At 47.7% G+C, this 16,891-nt stretch overlaps 1 protein-coding gene across 7 annotated transcripts in view; it reads left to right on the forward strand.

Moving 5' to 3' along the window:
• LOC127583786 (ATP-sensitive inward rectifier potassium channel 1-like) overlaps positions 1 to 3,532 on the forward strand; it is a 50,594-nt gene extending 47,062 nt beyond the window's left edge. For 4 of the 7 annotated variants that reach the window (XM_052040132.1, XM_052040133.1, XM_052040131.1 and 1 more), the window contains one exon: positions 1,268 to 3,532. In XM_052040132.1, coding sequence (XP_051896092.1) covers positions 1,303 to 2,412 — 1,110 coding nt within the window. In that variant the 5' untranslated portion in view covers positions 1,268 to 1,302 and the 3' untranslated portion in view covers positions 2,413 to 3,532. The remainder of the gene's footprint in view (positions 1 to 1,267) is intronic. The other 3 variants (XM_052040137.1, XM_052040135.1, XM_052040138.1) reach the window with 1 other exon arrangement.
• The last annotated feature ends 13,359 nt before the right edge of the window (positions 3,533 to 16,891 follow it).

Raw genomic sequence — 16,891 nt, forward strand, 5'->3', positions numbered from 1 at the left:
AGTCTTCTACACTATTCACAACTCCACCAATCTTGGTATCGTCTGCAAACTTACTAACCCACCCATCAACATACTCATCCAGGTCATTGATGTACATCACAAACAGCAGAGGTCCCAGCACAGATCCCTGCGGAACACCACTACTCACAGGCCTCCAGCCTGAGTAAGTCCCTTCAACCACCACCCTGTCTTCTGTGGGCAAGCCATTTCTGGATCCACACAGCCAATTTCCCACTGACCCTATGCATCCGAACTTTCTTGATTAACCAATGATGTGGGACCTTGTCAAATGCTCAAATGTCAAATAAAGCAGCTGTTTGAGTGAGGGCCACGGTATAAAGGGAAGCCAAGGCTGTAATAACTTGAGTTACTGCTGAGTTCCTGTGATTTTCCCTTATCCTGGACTAGACCTGAGTCTTCCTTGGTGCCATCAATGACAGAGCAGCTGAGGAACTGCAGCCAGGTCTTGTATCAATGTCAATGCCTGTTCCCACTGTTGGCCAATTCTAAACCATAACTCATCATGCCATATTTAGAAGGTTCTTATTTCTTATTTAGCTATTTTTTTGAATTAAGCATTAACTGGAGGCTCTGGTGGATGTAAAAGATGCATTTTGAAGAAGTGTCTTGAACAATATTAATCTATCAGTCAACATCAAACAGAAACCAGACTATATGCTAATAATTAGACAAATGTTGTGTGCAAATTGGCTGCCATATTTCCTACGCAACAAAAATAAATCCTTTTCTTTGGGACAATTGGGGTCCCAATAACTCAGTATAAGTGCAAGTCCTTCTCCCTTCCTGTCCTTGCTGAGATAACAAACTGAGCGTTACTGAACAGTACAGGAGGAGTGTGGGTCTGATTGGGAGATCCTGACTTGGTGGTTCAAAGTTGCCACCTGGATGTGTAACCTTCATGCTCAGCTTGAAGGATGAAAGATGTCCAGGGGTTATTTTCCCCTTCTTATCTTCCTCATTTGTCAGGTTCATGTTAACTTTTAGCTGAACATTAACTGGCATTTGTCTGATTTGTCCCAATATGTAACTAGTTATTGTCTAAAACAGAAACAGGCACTTTGTGTTGACCTTTCAACTAGTCCTATTTCTAGATGCAAGACATTTAATAAAAATACTGGTGTGGGTTGTAATTTCAGGAGACGTGATAAAATCTAGTTTCCCTTTCAGTTTTATGATTATGGTGTGCTTGGAGTGTACTCTGAGATCACTGGAGTGTAAATAATGGGTTTAACGTATTTTTTTGCAGTTGTCTTCGCAGATTAACAGATATTTTTCTCCATCATGTTCAAATACCTCCGCAGAAGATTCACCAGAAACCGAGCAGGACACAACCGACGGAGAGCTCGTCTGGTTTCCAAAGATGGGAGGTGTAATATCGAATTTGGAAATGTTCGGGAACATTCAAAGATTGGCTTCCTTGTGGATATTTGGACAACTGTCCTTGACCTCAAGTGGAGATACCAGATGGCTATCTTTATCTCAGCATTTCTGGGAAGTTGGTTTCTCTTTGGTTTGCTGTGGTACGCTGTTGCTTACATGCATAGGGATCTGCCTGAATTTTCACCTTCCCATAGCCACATACCTTGTGTGCAGAACATCAATGGATTGACTAGTGCCTTTCTCTTCTCACTTGAGACTCAGGTCACTATTGGTTATGGCTTCAGATGTGTGACAGAACAGTGTGGTGAGGCTATCTTCCTCCTGGTGACTCAGTCTATCCTTGGTGTTATCATTAACTCTTTCATGTGCGGAGCCATTCTGGCCAAGATTTCCAGGCCAAAGAAACGAGCAAAAACCATTACCTTCAGCAAGAGCGCGGTGATCAGCAAACGTGGGGGCAAACTCTGTCTCCTCATCCGTGTGGCCAACCTCAGGAAAAGCCTTCTGATTGGCAGCCATATTTATGGCAAACTTTTGAAAACCACGGTGACACTAGAGGGGGAAACCATCATAATGGACCAGGTCAACATAGATTTTGTTGTTGACGCCGGGAATGAGAATCTATTCTTCATATCCCCTCTGACAATCTACCACATCATTGACAAAACCAGTCCTTTTTACGAGATGTCAGCTGAGACCATCAAGCAGCAAGACTTCGAGTTGGTGGTCTTCCTGGATGGCACAATCGAAGCCACCAGTGCCACCTGCCAAGTACGCACCTCGTACATCCCAGAGGAAGTGTTCTGGGGCTACCGCTTCGCACCCATCGTCTCCAAATCTAAGGAAGGGAAATATAGAGTAGATTTCTCCAACTTTGGTAAAACAGTGCAGGTGGACACCCCACACTGTGCACACTGCCATCAGACTGAGAAGGAGGCTAAGATCAATAGTAAGAAGGCTTATGACAACCTGATGGCCCAAGTCAATGAAGTAAATGAGACCAAAATGTGAAGACATATTTCAAACTTTGTTCAATGTTCTATTGGTAATTCTTGTCTCACTCTACTTTAAAGGTCGTATCTACTGCATGCACGATGATCGTTCCCTGTATATTCAGGGTAAGCCTCAGGGAGTCTCAGGCTAGCTGTGCTACAGGGCGGGGCTATCTTCACCAGATGTGATACAGTGAGGGAAGGAAGTCTCAGGCCAGCTGTGATGCAGGGAACATCTGCCTGAGGCCTAGTGTGATAAGTGGAAGGGACAGATGCCAGCTAGGTGTGATATGGAGTGGGGGTGCGTGGGGGGGTCTCAGGCCCAGTGTGATAATGGGAGGGCAGTGTTTTACGCCAGCCGTGATCTATGGGCACTCAGACCAGGTGTGATGTGGTGGGGCTAAGGGCAGGGGCAGTTCCACGCCAAGCCTGATACATGGGGGAAGTCTTTGCCCAGGTGTGATATTGAAAGGAACAGTCTGAAGCCAGGAGTGGTGCAGGGAGGGTAGCCAGACGCCAGGTGTGAGAATGCAAGGGCAGTCTGCAGCCTTTTATTGCAAAATGTGAAACACCACAATTCGTTTTCTTTGCCTTGCCCTGCACTGGTGTTTATAGACAGTGAACATCCCCCACCTCAAGGGCTCACACCTTGATCACTTTGTCATAATGCTTCTCCCCCCCACCGCCCGGATCCGATCAACACCCTGCTTTGGTTGGTGCTTGCCTGAGCTTCTCTCGGAGCTCCCCCATCCGGTGTGCCTCTTCCCTCGTGCCCATGCTGTAATGATCTCCAGTCTTGGGTCCTCGCCTCCCGCCCCAGCCCCATCCCTCCTCTGGCCCAGGGAGAGTGCTGCTGTGCTGTTCTACATCTTGCTGAAATTGCCCTGACGAGGAGGTTCCCTGTGTGTCGGGGTCAGTGTGGGGTCCCCTGGTGGGACCAGCTTACAATGGCATCCACGTTCAGAATGGTTGGTGTAAATGACTGGTAGATTTCAGAGATTCTTCTAAAAATGCAATCAAATTAGAGTATTTTTAATCAAATGCTATTTTTTAAAAATCTTAGCAGTTTGAATTAAACATGGTGTTAACAGATTATTTTTGAGAATTGTAATCTGTAATAAATGAAGTTCTAATTCTAATGTAAAATCTCAGAGTCTTTTTTTAACGACGATGTAAATTGAGTGAAAAGACCATTCCAGTGGGAACCTGCTCCTGGCAACACCTGACTGTACATTGCTGTATCTCCTTCCCCACGGCCAGCCAGAATACGTTCGCTCATAATGTCTTCAAAATCTGGCTGGTTACTAACCAGCTCCTGTCCATGCTTTGTGACCGACATGAATGAATTACACAAAGGTGGAGGTATGTATGGAACCATTTCTGTCCCAAACAGGGAAAACGGTCACCAAATGTTCATCATGGGTTGGAAACAGACTGAGGGGAAACTGATGAAATTTTCCTTTTCACGCTGGAGATAATGAAGGATTTGGTAATCGTTATCATAGAATTAAGAATGGGTAGCTTAATCCCTGCTTGGTTTGGGAGGAAGTTGGGGTAAATCCAGTGAAAGCGACTGTGGGCCTGGAACCCAATGCCAAGCGGTAAGTTGTGCATTTAACCCGAGCAACTCAGGTTGCACGTGGAACCTCATCGGGACAGGTGGAAGGACAGTCAGTGCTCACTGGAGACAATGTCAGCACATCTTTGGGATCGGATTCAGTAAAATCAGGTTTCCTCACCTCCTGAAACTTGCCAGTGAAATGACCATGAGGGCATCTAGCATCAGACTGACGATTTGCTTTATTTATTCGCTTTTAGGATCTAGGCCAATGCTGGACCAGCACTTATTGTCCACCCCTAATTGCCCATGAGAAGGTGGTGGTGAACTCCCTTCTTGAGCTGATGTAGAACTGGTGAAGATACTCCTGAGGTGCTGTTCGGGAGGGAGTTCCAGGATTTAGACCCGGTGACAAGGATTGACCAGCCTATACATTTCCAAGTCAGGATGGTTGCGGCTTGGAGGGGAACCTGCAGGTGGTGGTGTTCCCCCGTGCCTCCTGTCCTTGTCTTTTTTTGGTAGTGGAGTGTTGGGAGGTTGCTGTTGGAGTAGCCTGGGTTAGTAACTGCTGTTTGTAGTAGCTACACACTGCAGCCACTGTGCACTGCTGTTGAAGGAATTGATGAGGATATCATGAATCAGGTAGCATAGCGGTTAGCGTAACGCTATTACAGCACCAGTGACCCGGGTTCAATTCCGCCACTGTCTGTAAGGAGTTTGTACGTTCTCCCCGTGTCTGCATGGGTTTCCTCCGGGTGCTCCGGTTTCCTCCCACATTCCAAAGACGTATGGGTTAGGAAGTTGTGGGCATGCTATGTTGGCGCCGGAAGCGTAGCGACACTTGCAGGCTGTCCCCAGAACACTCTACGCAAAAAAAGATGCATTTCACTGTGTGTTTCGAAGTACATGTGACTAATATAGATAAAGATATCTGAATCAGAGAATTGTTATGCCACAGAAAGGAGCTCCTTCGGCCCATTGAGTGTGTCCCAGCTCCAAGCGGAGCAATCCCATCTGTCCCATCCCCCATGACTTCTCCACGTCCCTGCAAGTTATTCTCTCTCGGGCTCCTGTTTAATTTCCTTCTGAGTGCACTAGCTGCCCCTGGGTAAAACAGACCTTCCTCATCTCCAGCCGACGATCACCTCCTGCAGCCTCACTGTGCCTTCATGGGGCTTTGTGAAAGACTTTCTTTGACAGAAAAGGTTGTGGAATTGGAGGAGGTTTTGGGATAACTTTTGGGAACCTTGCAGGCCACTCAGCACTATGGATCTGCCCCCTTATTTGTCCCTTCTCAGTGACCAGCCTCCATGGGATCTGCCTGTGCTGTAGCCCTGTGGGACCCTGAAGAGGTGTTGGTGAACAACAGCAGCGGTCTCCCATCAATCTCCCATCTAATTCCCAGTGACAAATCCTCTGCCTCCTCTCTTCACAAACCCAACCTGTCCACAGACAGTCAATTCAGAATAAAAATAACTGTAAGGGCTGGACATCTGAAGTAAACACAGTAAATGCCGGAAATACTCAGTAGGCCAGGCAGCGCCTGTGGAGAGAGAATCCATTAGTGTTTCAGGTCAAGGATGAAAGATGGGTCTTAATGAAGGGACTTTGAACTAAACCCCAATATATCACCCCCCCACCCTTCCAAGGACCGTACTCGTCTCCATTGTAAGGCCCTCCCCCTCTCCACTGGAGAACCCCTCCCCACCAAGAAGATTTCTCCAACCCATCAAAGAATCTCCCCTTTCCCACAAAAGATCCTCACCATCTCCGCTGAGCGACCTTCAATCTTCACTTTTGAAACAAGTTGATCTTCAGGAGAACCAATGGCCTTTTCTGAATCTCCCAAAGCTCTCAATCAATGAAATCCCTTTGTGGTGTTGTCAGTGTTGGAAGATGCCTGGGCTGAAGGTTTGGGATTAAAGCTGGGAATTTGGGACTGGGACTGGGTCTGGTATTGAGATCAGGTCAGGATTAGTATTGGGATTGGGTTTGGGATTGGGATCAGGATGGGGATTGCAAAACCCCACAACACCAACATATTTTGCTTGTTCAGTGTCATCACTTCCTCTGGGTAACGGTGAGTGTATGAAGCTGCCCTTCCTGTCCTGTCTGGGGTCGATTGTCCTTTCCGGCTGCATGAAACCAGTTCAGACTCCAGGCTTGTAGCAGGCTAGACAGAGGGTGAAGTCTGCACCTTCTATCCTGGAGCACTGGTTAAATAATACAGCAGGCAGAGGGTGATGTTGTAGTGACCAGGGTGTGAGCTTGGAGCAGGCTCACAGAAACACACTGGAGCACTGGAGCTGTCAGCACGTTGCTGAGAGCCCGTGTCACTGGCTGTTGATCTGCACCAGTGTTTGCCTGGTGTTATTTCCACTCAAATTGGTTGAAGCAGCCACAACACAGGGTGACTTTAATTCTGGCCACACTGAAGAACAATAATGGGCAGTTAAACTCATCTGTGACAGCAGCCCCATTGACACTGGCACTAGCTGACCATTTGTAATCCGGGCAGCACAGACCCTGTCTATGAGTCCTTTGTAGCAACTTCATCAGGACCCAATACCAATTTTAACTGATTGGTCTGAAAGAGGAAAATGGGAGCCTGAAGAGACCTCAGCTGCTTGAGGGACCAGGACAGGATGAAGCTGCCTCCAGGGGCCACAGCTTGAAGTAATCTGTTCCTCTTTTAGGCACAAGGGATCCGAGGTGTGTTGGCAAACTGGCTGGGTGATAGGAGGCAGAGGGTTGTGGTGGAGGGGAGGTTATCTGACTGGAGGTGTGTAACAAGTGGTGTACCGCAGGGATCGGTGCTGGGACTGCGATATTTGACTTGGATGAGAATGTAGGTGATCTGACTGGTGAGAATTGGTGGAGTTGTAGACAGCGAAGAAGGTTGTCTAAGGACACAGCCGGTGAAGAGGGGTGGAACAGTGGCAGATGGAATTTAACCCAGACAGTGTGAGATAATACACATTGGGAAGTCAGATTCTGGTAAGAGATGTCGAGAAAATGGCAGGGACCTCAGGAGTGACGTTGTACAGAGACCATAGAGTGTAACTCCATGGCTTCTTGAAAGTGGTGACACAGGTGGATGAAGTAGTGAAGAAGCCATTTGGTATGCTTGCCTTCATAACTGAGGCATTGATGACGAGGATTAGGAAGCCATTTTGCAGCTGTACAAAACATTGATGAGACCACACTGTTGTGTACGGTTCTGGTTGCTGCACGGCAGGAACGATGTGGTAGCGTGAGAGGGAGTGCAGAAAAGTTTCACCAGGAAGTTGCCTGAAATGGAGGGCTGTAGTTATGAGAGATTGGATAGGGTGGGTTTATTTTCACTGTAGTTGGCAGAATCTCACATGGCGACGAGGAGGCGTACAGGAGTGAGATAGATCGGCTGGTTGAGTGGTGTCGCAACAACAACCTCGCACTCAACGTCAGCAAGACCAAGGAACCGATGGTGGACTTCAGGAAGGGGAAGTCGGGAGAACACACACCAGTCCTCACTGAGGAGTCAGTGGTGGAAAGGGTGAACAGCTTCAGGTTCCTGGGCGTCAACATCTCAGAGGAGAAACAAAGGGCTGCAGATGCTGGAATCTGGATGAGAAACAAAATGATGTTGGACGAACTCAGCAGACCATGCAGCATCCGTGGAGAAAAAGCAGGCAGTCAACATTTCGGGTCAGGTGACTGTTTCGCAAACACCCGCGCTCTCTCCATAACGGCGACCTGCATCTCCCCTGTTTGCCAGTCACTCAACTCCCACCTCCCACACTATCAGCCCTCGGCCTCCGCCACTGCGGCAGAATTCCAAGTGTAAGCTGGAGGAACAGCAATCCTCTTTTCCATCTTGGAACCTTGCAGCCTAATGGCATGAACATTGTATTCTCCACTTTAACTAAACCCCCACCCCACTCCCCCCACATCCCCCTCTCCCCACGGGCCACCCCCCCACCACGCTTCTTCTCTTCTCCCTTTCCCCAGCCTTCTCTTTTTTCTTACCCCCCCTTTTTTCTTCCTTCTCTCCTAACCTTTGACCCATCCCGGTGGATCTGCTCTCCCTCCACCCTCGCACCTGCCATCACTATCCCTTACCTGTATCTACCTATAACCTCCCTCTGCCCACACCGCCTCCCCTCTTTTGTCCACCTATCACTGCTCTGCTTTTCCCTCCTATATATTGGGCTTCCCCTTTTCCTATCTTCAGTCCTGAAGAAGGGTCCTGACCCAAAATGTTGACCGCCTGCTTTTCTCCATGGATGCTGCCTGGCCTGCTGAGTTCCTCCAGCATCATAATGTTTTTCTTCAACATCTCAGAGGATCTATCTTGGGCCCAACACATTAATGCAGTCATGAAGAAGGCACGCCAGCAGCTCTATTTCATTAGGAGTTTGAAGAGATTTGGTACGTCACCAATGTACAATGGAGAGCATTCTGACTGGTTGCATCACCACTTGGTATGGAGGCTTCAATGTGCAGGATCGAAAGAGGTGCCTCACCATCCGGGACATGCCCTCTTTGGGTTACTACCTTCAGGGAGGAGGTACAGGAGCCTGAAAACGGCCTCAGGAACAGCTTCTTCCCCTCCGCCATCAGATTTTTGAACGGTCCATGAACCCATGAACACTACCTCATTGTTCCTCTTTTGCACTATTTATTTATTTTTGTGACTTATTATCATTTTTATGTCCTGCGCTGTGCTGCTGCCGCAAACAACACGTTTCACGACATATGTCAGTGATCATAAACCTGATTCTGATTCTGATTCACTGGAATGTCGGAGGCAGATGGGTGACCTGATGGAAGTTTATAAAATTATGAGGGGTATAGATAGGGTAGATCATCAGAGTATTTTTCCCAGGACAGGGGAGTCCAGAACTGGAGGGCACAGGTTTAAGGTGAGAGGGGAGAAATTTAAGGGATATCTGAGGGGTCAGTTTTTCACACAGAGGGTGGTGGTTACCTCGAACGAGCTGCAAGACGATGTGATAGAAGCAGGTACAACTGCAATGTTTAAAAGGCATTTGGACAGGTGCTTGCATAAGAAAGGTGTAGAGGAGTGCGGGCTTAATGCAGGCAAATGGGATGAGTGTGGAGAGGTATCATGACAAAGTGGGCCGGAAGGACCCGTTTCTGTCCTGTAGGGTTCTATGATTCTATGATTCTTCGACCTCTGGTTCCAATGATCATACCCTCCCAGTCAGGTGGCCTCCATACAATGCTCAGACCCACATCCATTCCGACCACATACCTGTGTCCATCCATTTGTTTGAGACACACAATCACTTTCCAGCTTGAACAAGGACAAAGCTGTCCAACTACAACCCGGGGGATGACTTCTCTGAATTTCTTTGGGTGGGTTTCTGCCTCACTCTGTACCCCCAGCTGAAAACTGCCTCAGAGTTAAATCAGGCCAGGGAGTTGCAATGGCAAAGTCTGGGACATCCCTCCAGTAGTTTTCAATGAACCGTTTATGAGGACTATTTCAAAACTAATTAAAACGCTGAAAAATATGGTAAAATATTTGTGAGGTGGTTCTAACACTTCAAGTTGACAGCAAGTTTCTAAAATCACGATTTACCCTGAAGAAGGGCAGACTGAGTATTCTGAGGATGCCCAGTGGGTGGGGGTGTTGTGCTGCTGATGTCGACTGGTCTGCTGAGTGATGGAGCTGAGCGATGGTCACGGCTGCCTGTGGCTTTCTCCGGCCACTGGACGCTCGGTCACTGTCAGTGGACTGTAAGGTCGTGGGCTTTTCCATAATTATTCATGCTTCAGGGTGTGGACATCAGCAGCAACCCCAATGCTTAATCACCGCCCTGCACAGCCCCAGGCCAGCGGGATTCAGAATCAGAATCAGAATCAGATTTACTATCACTGACATATGAGGTGAACTTTGTTGTTTTGCAGCAGCAGTACAGTGCAAAGATAAAAAATCTATAAATTACAAAAATAAATAAGTAGTGCAGAAAAAAAGAATAATGAGGTAGTGTTCATGGGTTGATCGACCATTCAAAAATCTGATGGCAGAGGGGAAGAAGCTGTTCCTCAATCATTGAGTGTGGGTCTTCAGGCTCCTGTACCTCCTGCCTGATGGTAGTAACGCGAAGAGGGCATGTCCCGGATGGTGAGGCACCTCTTTCGATCCTGTGTGTTGGAGCCTCCATACCAGGCGGTGATGCAACCAGTCAGAATTCTCTCCACCGTACATCTGTAAAAATTTGCAAGAGTGTTTGGTGACATAACAAATCTCCTCAAGCTCCTAATGAAGTAGAGCTACTGGCGTGCCTTCTTCGTGATTGCATCAATGTGTTGACTCCCAGGAACTTGAAGCTGCTCACCCTTTCCACTGCTGACCTCTCCTGACTTTCCCTTTCTGAAGTCCATAATCAGTTCCTTGGTCTTGCTGACGTTGTTGTGACACCACTCAGCCAGCCGATCTATCTCACTCCTGTACGCCTCCTCATCTCCATCTGAGATTCTGCCAACAACAGTGGTGTCATTGACAAAATTATAGATAGCATTTCAGCTGTGCCTAGCCACACGTGTGTAGAGAGAGTAGAGCAGTGGGCTAAGCACACAACCTTGAGGTGCTCCTGTGCTGATTGTCAGCGAGGAGGAGATGTTACTACCGATCCGCACTGACTGTGGTCTCCCAATAAGGAAGTCGAGGATCCAGTTGCAGAGGGAGGTACAGAGGCCCACGTTTTGAAGCTTGGTTATTAGTACTGAGGGAATGATGGTATTGGTATTGGTATTGGTTTATTATTGTCACTTGTACTGAGGTACAGTGAAAAACTTGTCTTACAAACCGATCTTACAGGTCAATTCATTACACAGTGCAGTTACATCAAGTTAGTACAGAGTGCATTGAGGTAGTACAGGTAAAAACAATAACAGTACAGAGTAAAGTGTCACAGCTACAGAGAAAGTGCAGTGCAATAAGGTGCAAGGTCACAACAAGGTTGATCGTGAGATCATGAAGTCATAGGTCATAGTCCATCTCACTGTATAAGGGAACTGTTCAATAGTCTTATCACAGTGGGGTAGAAGCTGTCCTTAAGTCTGGTGGTACGTGCCTTCAGGCTCCTGTATCTTCTACCTGATGGAAGAGTAGGGAAGAGAGAATGTCCTGGCTGCTACACCAAGACAACGAGAGGTAAAGACAGAGTCCAAGGAGGGGAGGCTGGTGTCCATGATGTGCTGGGCTGTGCCCACAACTCTTTGCAGCTTCTTCCGGTCTTGGGCAGAGCAGTTGCCGTACCAAGCTGTGATATATCCTGATAGGATGCTTTCTATGGTGCATTGGTAAAAGTTGGTGAGAGTCAAAGGGGACAAACCAAATTTCTTTAGCCTCCTGAGGAAGTAGAGGCGCTGGTGAGCTTTCTTGGCAGTAGCATCCACGTGGTTTGTCCAGGACAGGTTGTTGGTGATGTTCACTCCCAGGAACTTGAAGCTGTCAACCCTCTCGACCTCAGCACCATTGATGTAGACAGGTGTATGTACACTGCCCCCTTTCCTGAAGTCAATGACCAGCTCTTTAGTTTTGTTGACATTGAAGGAATGGTGTTCAATGCCAAGCTACAACTGATAAACAGTAGCCTGAAGTATGTCTTACGGTTGTAATCCAAAGCAGAGGCGAGAGCCAGTGAGATTGCATCTGCTGTAGACCTGTTGTGGTAGTAGGAAAATTGCGGCGGGGCCAGGTCCTTGCTCAGGCAAGAGTTAATTCTAGCCATGACCAACCTCTCAAAGCACTTCATTATGGTAGATGTGAGTGCCACTGGGCGATAATTGTTGAGGCAGCTCATCCTACTCTCCTTGGGCTCTGGAATGATTCCTGCCCTCTTGAAGCAGGTGGGACCCTCGGACTGCAGCAGTGAGAGGTTGAAGATGTCCTTGAACACTCCAGTCAGATGGTCGGCACAGGTTTTCAGTACCCAACCAGGTACCTAGTTGGGGCCTGATGCCTTGCGAGGGATTGCCAGACCAATTCCGAGGTCCACAATGTTACTGTGAGCCTGGAGTTACATTCAGGCCAGAGGGGAAAGGACAGCTGATATCCTCCTCTGATGGACGTCAGGGAACCTGGTGGAGTTTTACCAGAAATGAGAATGCAGCTTCGAGTCAGAAGGCAGCAGTGAGAGCTCACTCCTGGACTGGGTAGTGCTGTCTGGGTGCCAGTCTTGCTACAATTCCGGTGGCTGTACCTCAGTCCTTTAACGTGGAAGAGCATTCTGTGCTTCTGAAGAAGTACCAGGCGGTGACAGTCTGTAAGTACAGACCCCAAGGCTGTTCCAGCCATGTGTCCCTGCACAGGGAAGGGATTTGTCCTGCATGATCTCACTTGAGCCTGCATGAGGTTGGAGTTGATTTGGCCTCAGCAGAACTTGGCTTGTCCAACATCTCTGCTGCAGGAACAACTGATGGGAAGCAGCGAGATTTACAGATAAAGAACTTGTCAGCTGGGATCAACATAAACAGCAGTGGCATGTTCAACTGCAGGTGGAGATACCTCCTGTAGGAAATTCAACCATCCATTCTCGACAATAAGTGCAGCCAGTCCTGTCATAACCCGGTTCACACTGAAGATCCCAGGTCACATATAATGGCCAATGGTTAGAACTGCCCACCATGAAAGCTGACTATGCAAAGGGACCAAAAAAATTTTTGGAAGAACTCAGCAGGTCAGGTAGCATCTGTGGAGGTAGAAGGATGGTCGACATTTCGGGTCAAGACCCTTCATCTGGACTGAGAACGTGGAGGGGAGAAAGCCAGTGTAAGGAGGGAAGGGAAGGGCTGAGGCAGGGGCTGGTAGGTGATAGGTGGAGCCCGGTGAGGAGGGGGATGGTGGGCAGACGGAGCCAGGTATGGGAAGGGGTGGGTAGAGGTAGAGACAGAGGTTGGGAGGCATTAAGTGGAGACACAAGAGGTGACAGATGCTGGAATCTGATAAATTCCAGGTATTTCAGTAGGCAAGGCATAGAAGGATGCAGTCCTAATATGGTCAAGTAAGGTAAAAGGTCAGCATAGACATAATGGGCCAAAGGGCCTGTTTCTGTGTTGTTCAACTCTGTGACTCTGTGACACTAACTAGACCACACGAACTGAAGGTGACAGAGAAGTCGAAGGACTTGGGGAGGTGTAGATCAGTGAGTGGCCGTGAGTGGTTCAGTTCTGGAAGCCCCTGTGTTAATGGAAAGTTGAGATGGGCATTCAAAGGGGAACTCTTGCAGGTCTGTGAGAACAAGGAGAGGGGGTACGTTGGAAAGCTGGCACAGCACAATGGGCCGAATGACCTCCAGTCTGCAAATTGTCTTTCCAGTAATCCAGTAACCTTCAGTCCTGAGCTCAGTGGTTACAGAAATACAACACAAAGTGAGGTGTGTCAGCATTGGCACTGTCGGAACTGAGGGCTGACAGGTCCGAGGGTCTCCCTTCCCTGGTGCGAATCACCATGGCTCTCAGATACCACAGTGGTGGAAGGATGTGATTAAATGCGTTTCATAACCAATTCTAAACTAATGCTAAAAGTTCACAAATCCAATAACTGATGCAAGGTCTGACCAGAAATGTTAACGCTGTTTCTCCCTGCACAGATGCTGCCTAACCTGCTGAGTGTTTCCTGCATTCACTATTCTTATTCCAAACTTACACCTAGTCCCCAATGTCTTTCTCAAGGGGTTCATTTCAGAATGGTATTGGTGTTCGTATCAGTATTGGTTTATTACTGTCACTTGTACCGAGGTACAGTGAAGAACTTGTCTTGCATACCGATCGTACAGGTCAATTCATTACACAGTGCAGTTACATCAAGTTAGTACAGAGTGCATTCAGGTAGTACAGGTAAAAACAATAACAGTACAGAGTAAAGTGTCACAGCTACAGAGAAAGTGCAGTGCAATAAGGTGCAAGGTCACAACAAGGTAGATCGTGAGGTCAGACTCCATCTCATCATATGAGGGAAACGTTCAATAGTCTTATCACAGTGGGGTAGAAGCTGTCCTTAAGTCTGGTGGTACGTGCCCTCAGGCTCCTGTATCTTCTACCTGATGGAAGAGGAGACAAGAGAGAATGTCCTGGGTGGGTGGGGTCTTTGATTATGTCGATGTGCAGAATAGTGGCAGTGGGCCATTGAACCATAGGGATTGAACCATGGTTGCCACAGAAGTCGCTGAAAGTGGGGTAACAGGTCATTAATTACTACCCGTCTCCATCCCTTGGAGCACTGACGTCAGTTAGTTGCTCCCATTTCACTATGGTGGCTGAGATCAGCGCAGTGCCGGTCAGACTGGGCACTCTGGGACACTCGGAGAGACAGTAACGGAGCTTGGTGGGATGGGCATACATTGCAGCATCAAAGCTGTAGTGCTGAGTCACATTGAGGTGAGTCCTGAAACTCAGTCAGTCTGGCTGTGGCTCCCATTGCTCCACACAGGGCTGAGAAGCTTTCTATTCTCACATATTTCCTTCCAACACAGAAAGAGGCCAGTCAACCCATCAAGTCTGATTCCCATCAGTCTCGTCCCCCACACTTATTTCTCCGTAAGCTGCTCTGTCTCACACACCCATCAACTCCACCTCAGTTGTCCTCTCACCCACCTGCACTCGGGGCAATTTGCTGAGTAACCAACCAATTCACACGTCTTTGGGATGTGGAAGGACACTCGGGGAAAACCCACATGGTCAAAGGAAGAACATGTAAACTCCACACAAAACACCGAGGTCAAGATCGAACCTGGGTCACTGGACCTATGCTCTCCTTTCTTGACCAGAATTAGCCACACAACATCTTTGTGTTCACTCATTTCCGAAGCTCTGTCTGGTGCACAGAAACCTCACTGGTGCGATACTCATGATGCAGAGCACAGCATGGTGCTGGGATGGGATATACTTTAAACAGTCACCATCCAAGCTGGCCATAAAATATTGCTTGTGCCTTTAAGAGGACATTTAGTCTCTCTGTGTTGACCAAACAATCAATACAGCTCAGTCCTGCACTGTATTCCCTGAGCGAGGAATGGAAAGGTCAGTGAACAGTAAGTTGTGAACCGTTTGTAGAAAAGTCAGAGCTCTGACTGTGCGCAGTGACCCACTCCTTTCAGTTGCTTCCACATTCTGATCGTTAGGAAGACAGAGAGGCAGGTTCTGCGGTAGAACTGAGTGACCAGAGACATTTAGGAGATCAGTGCCTTCAATGATCACATGCAATTTCCGGCCTCGAACCTGAAAGGTTTTCAACTCGGGCTGCGGGGGTCCTGTTTATCTTCATTTGGTCTTCGGTCACGTGGTCCCCAGCTCACAGTGCCCAACATCTCCCCAACTCTTGTCTGCCTGATGCACCCCTGACAGTGTCATGTCACCATCTTTATGACACAATGCTGGTGAAGTCTGAACAAAACACCAGAAATGCCAGTCATTTCTTTTCTATTCTCCATGGCAATGGTGAGGGCTTCAACATGAAGCTCACTCCCTCTTTAGGTCCCAGAACTCCTAAGTTGAGTACAGAGTGAAGCTCCCTCTACACTGTCCCATCCTGGGTAGACGCTGCATGTGTTAGATAAAGAGTAAAGTCTCCATACTGTCACATCCTGTGCCCCACAGTGAACTCACTGAGGTCCATCCACTGTGCTAAGAATGCTGTGGAAGTCTGAATTCATGCCTGTGGGCATCCTGGTGCTGAAAGTATCAGGTAGGAGAACCAACCAAACGTCCTTTTCTGGAAGCAGCAAAAGCCCAACAGCAGACGTAACTGGTACGGTAATGCATTGAAAGTCACAGCATGCAGTGCACTCATTTCTTAAAGATACACTACTCTTCAGATGTATTGCAATATTTGCCTTATAAACAGTAGAACTATTTACATGTCATAGACACAGAGAGCCATAGAGTCATACAGCACGGAAACAGGCCCTTCGGTCCAACTGGTCCATGCCGACCAAGATGCCCATCTAAGCCAATCCCGTTTGCCTAAGTTTGGCCCACATCCCCCTAAACCTTTCCTATCCATGTACCCATACAAATGTCCTTTAAGTGTTGTTAATGTACCTGCCTCAGCCACTTCCTCGGCAGCTTGTTCTATTTACGTACCACGCTCTGGGTGAAAAAGTTTCCCTTCAGTACCTTTTAAATCTTTCACCTCTCATCCTAACTTATGCTCTCCAGTTTTGATTGCTTTTCCTTGGGAAAAGAACTGTGCGCATTCACCTATCAATGCCCGTCATGATTTTATAAACCTCTATATGGTCACCCTCAGTCTCCTACCTCCCAGGAATAGAGTCCTAGCCTGCCCAACCTCTCCCTATAACTCAGGCCTTTGAGTCCTGACAACATCCTCATAAATCTTCTTTGCGGTCTTTCCAGCTTAATGAGGTCTGTCCTATAGCAGGGTGACCAAAACTGTATGCAATACTCCAGGTGCTGTCTCAAAATCATCTTGTGCAACTGCAACATCATGTCCCAAATACCAATACATAATGCCCTGATTGATGAAGGCCAGCGTGCCAAACACCTTCTTCAACACCCTGTCTACCTGTGATGGCACTTTCAGGGAACCATGTACTTGTACTCCAAGGTCCCTCTGTTCTACAGCTCCCCAGGGCCCTACTGTTCATTGTAAAAGTCCTACGCTGGTTTGACTTCCCAAAATGCATCACATCGCACTTATCTGAATTAAACTTCATTTGCCATTCCTTGGCCCATTGACCCAGCTGATCAAGATCCCCCTGTAAATCCTGATAATCCTCTCTACTGTCAATGACTCCAACTATTTTAGTGTCATCTGCAAACCTCCTAACCATGCCTTGTACAAAATTATACCATTACTTAACTGATTACAAACAGGAAATTATGTAATTAACTAATTAGTTACAGAGGTTTCTATAAATCTTACCAAAATACTCAGGTTCACCAGGATGTTGCCTAGATTGGAGGA

The sequence above is a fragment of the Pristis pectinata genome, chromosome 27 (genome assembly GCF_009764475.1).
Source record: "Pristis pectinata isolate sPriPec2 chromosome 27, sPriPec2.1.pri, whole genome shotgun sequence".
In the NCBI taxonomy this organism is placed as follows: domain Eukaryota; kingdom Metazoa; phylum Chordata; class Chondrichthyes; order Rhinopristiformes; family Pristidae; genus Pristis; species Pristis pectinata.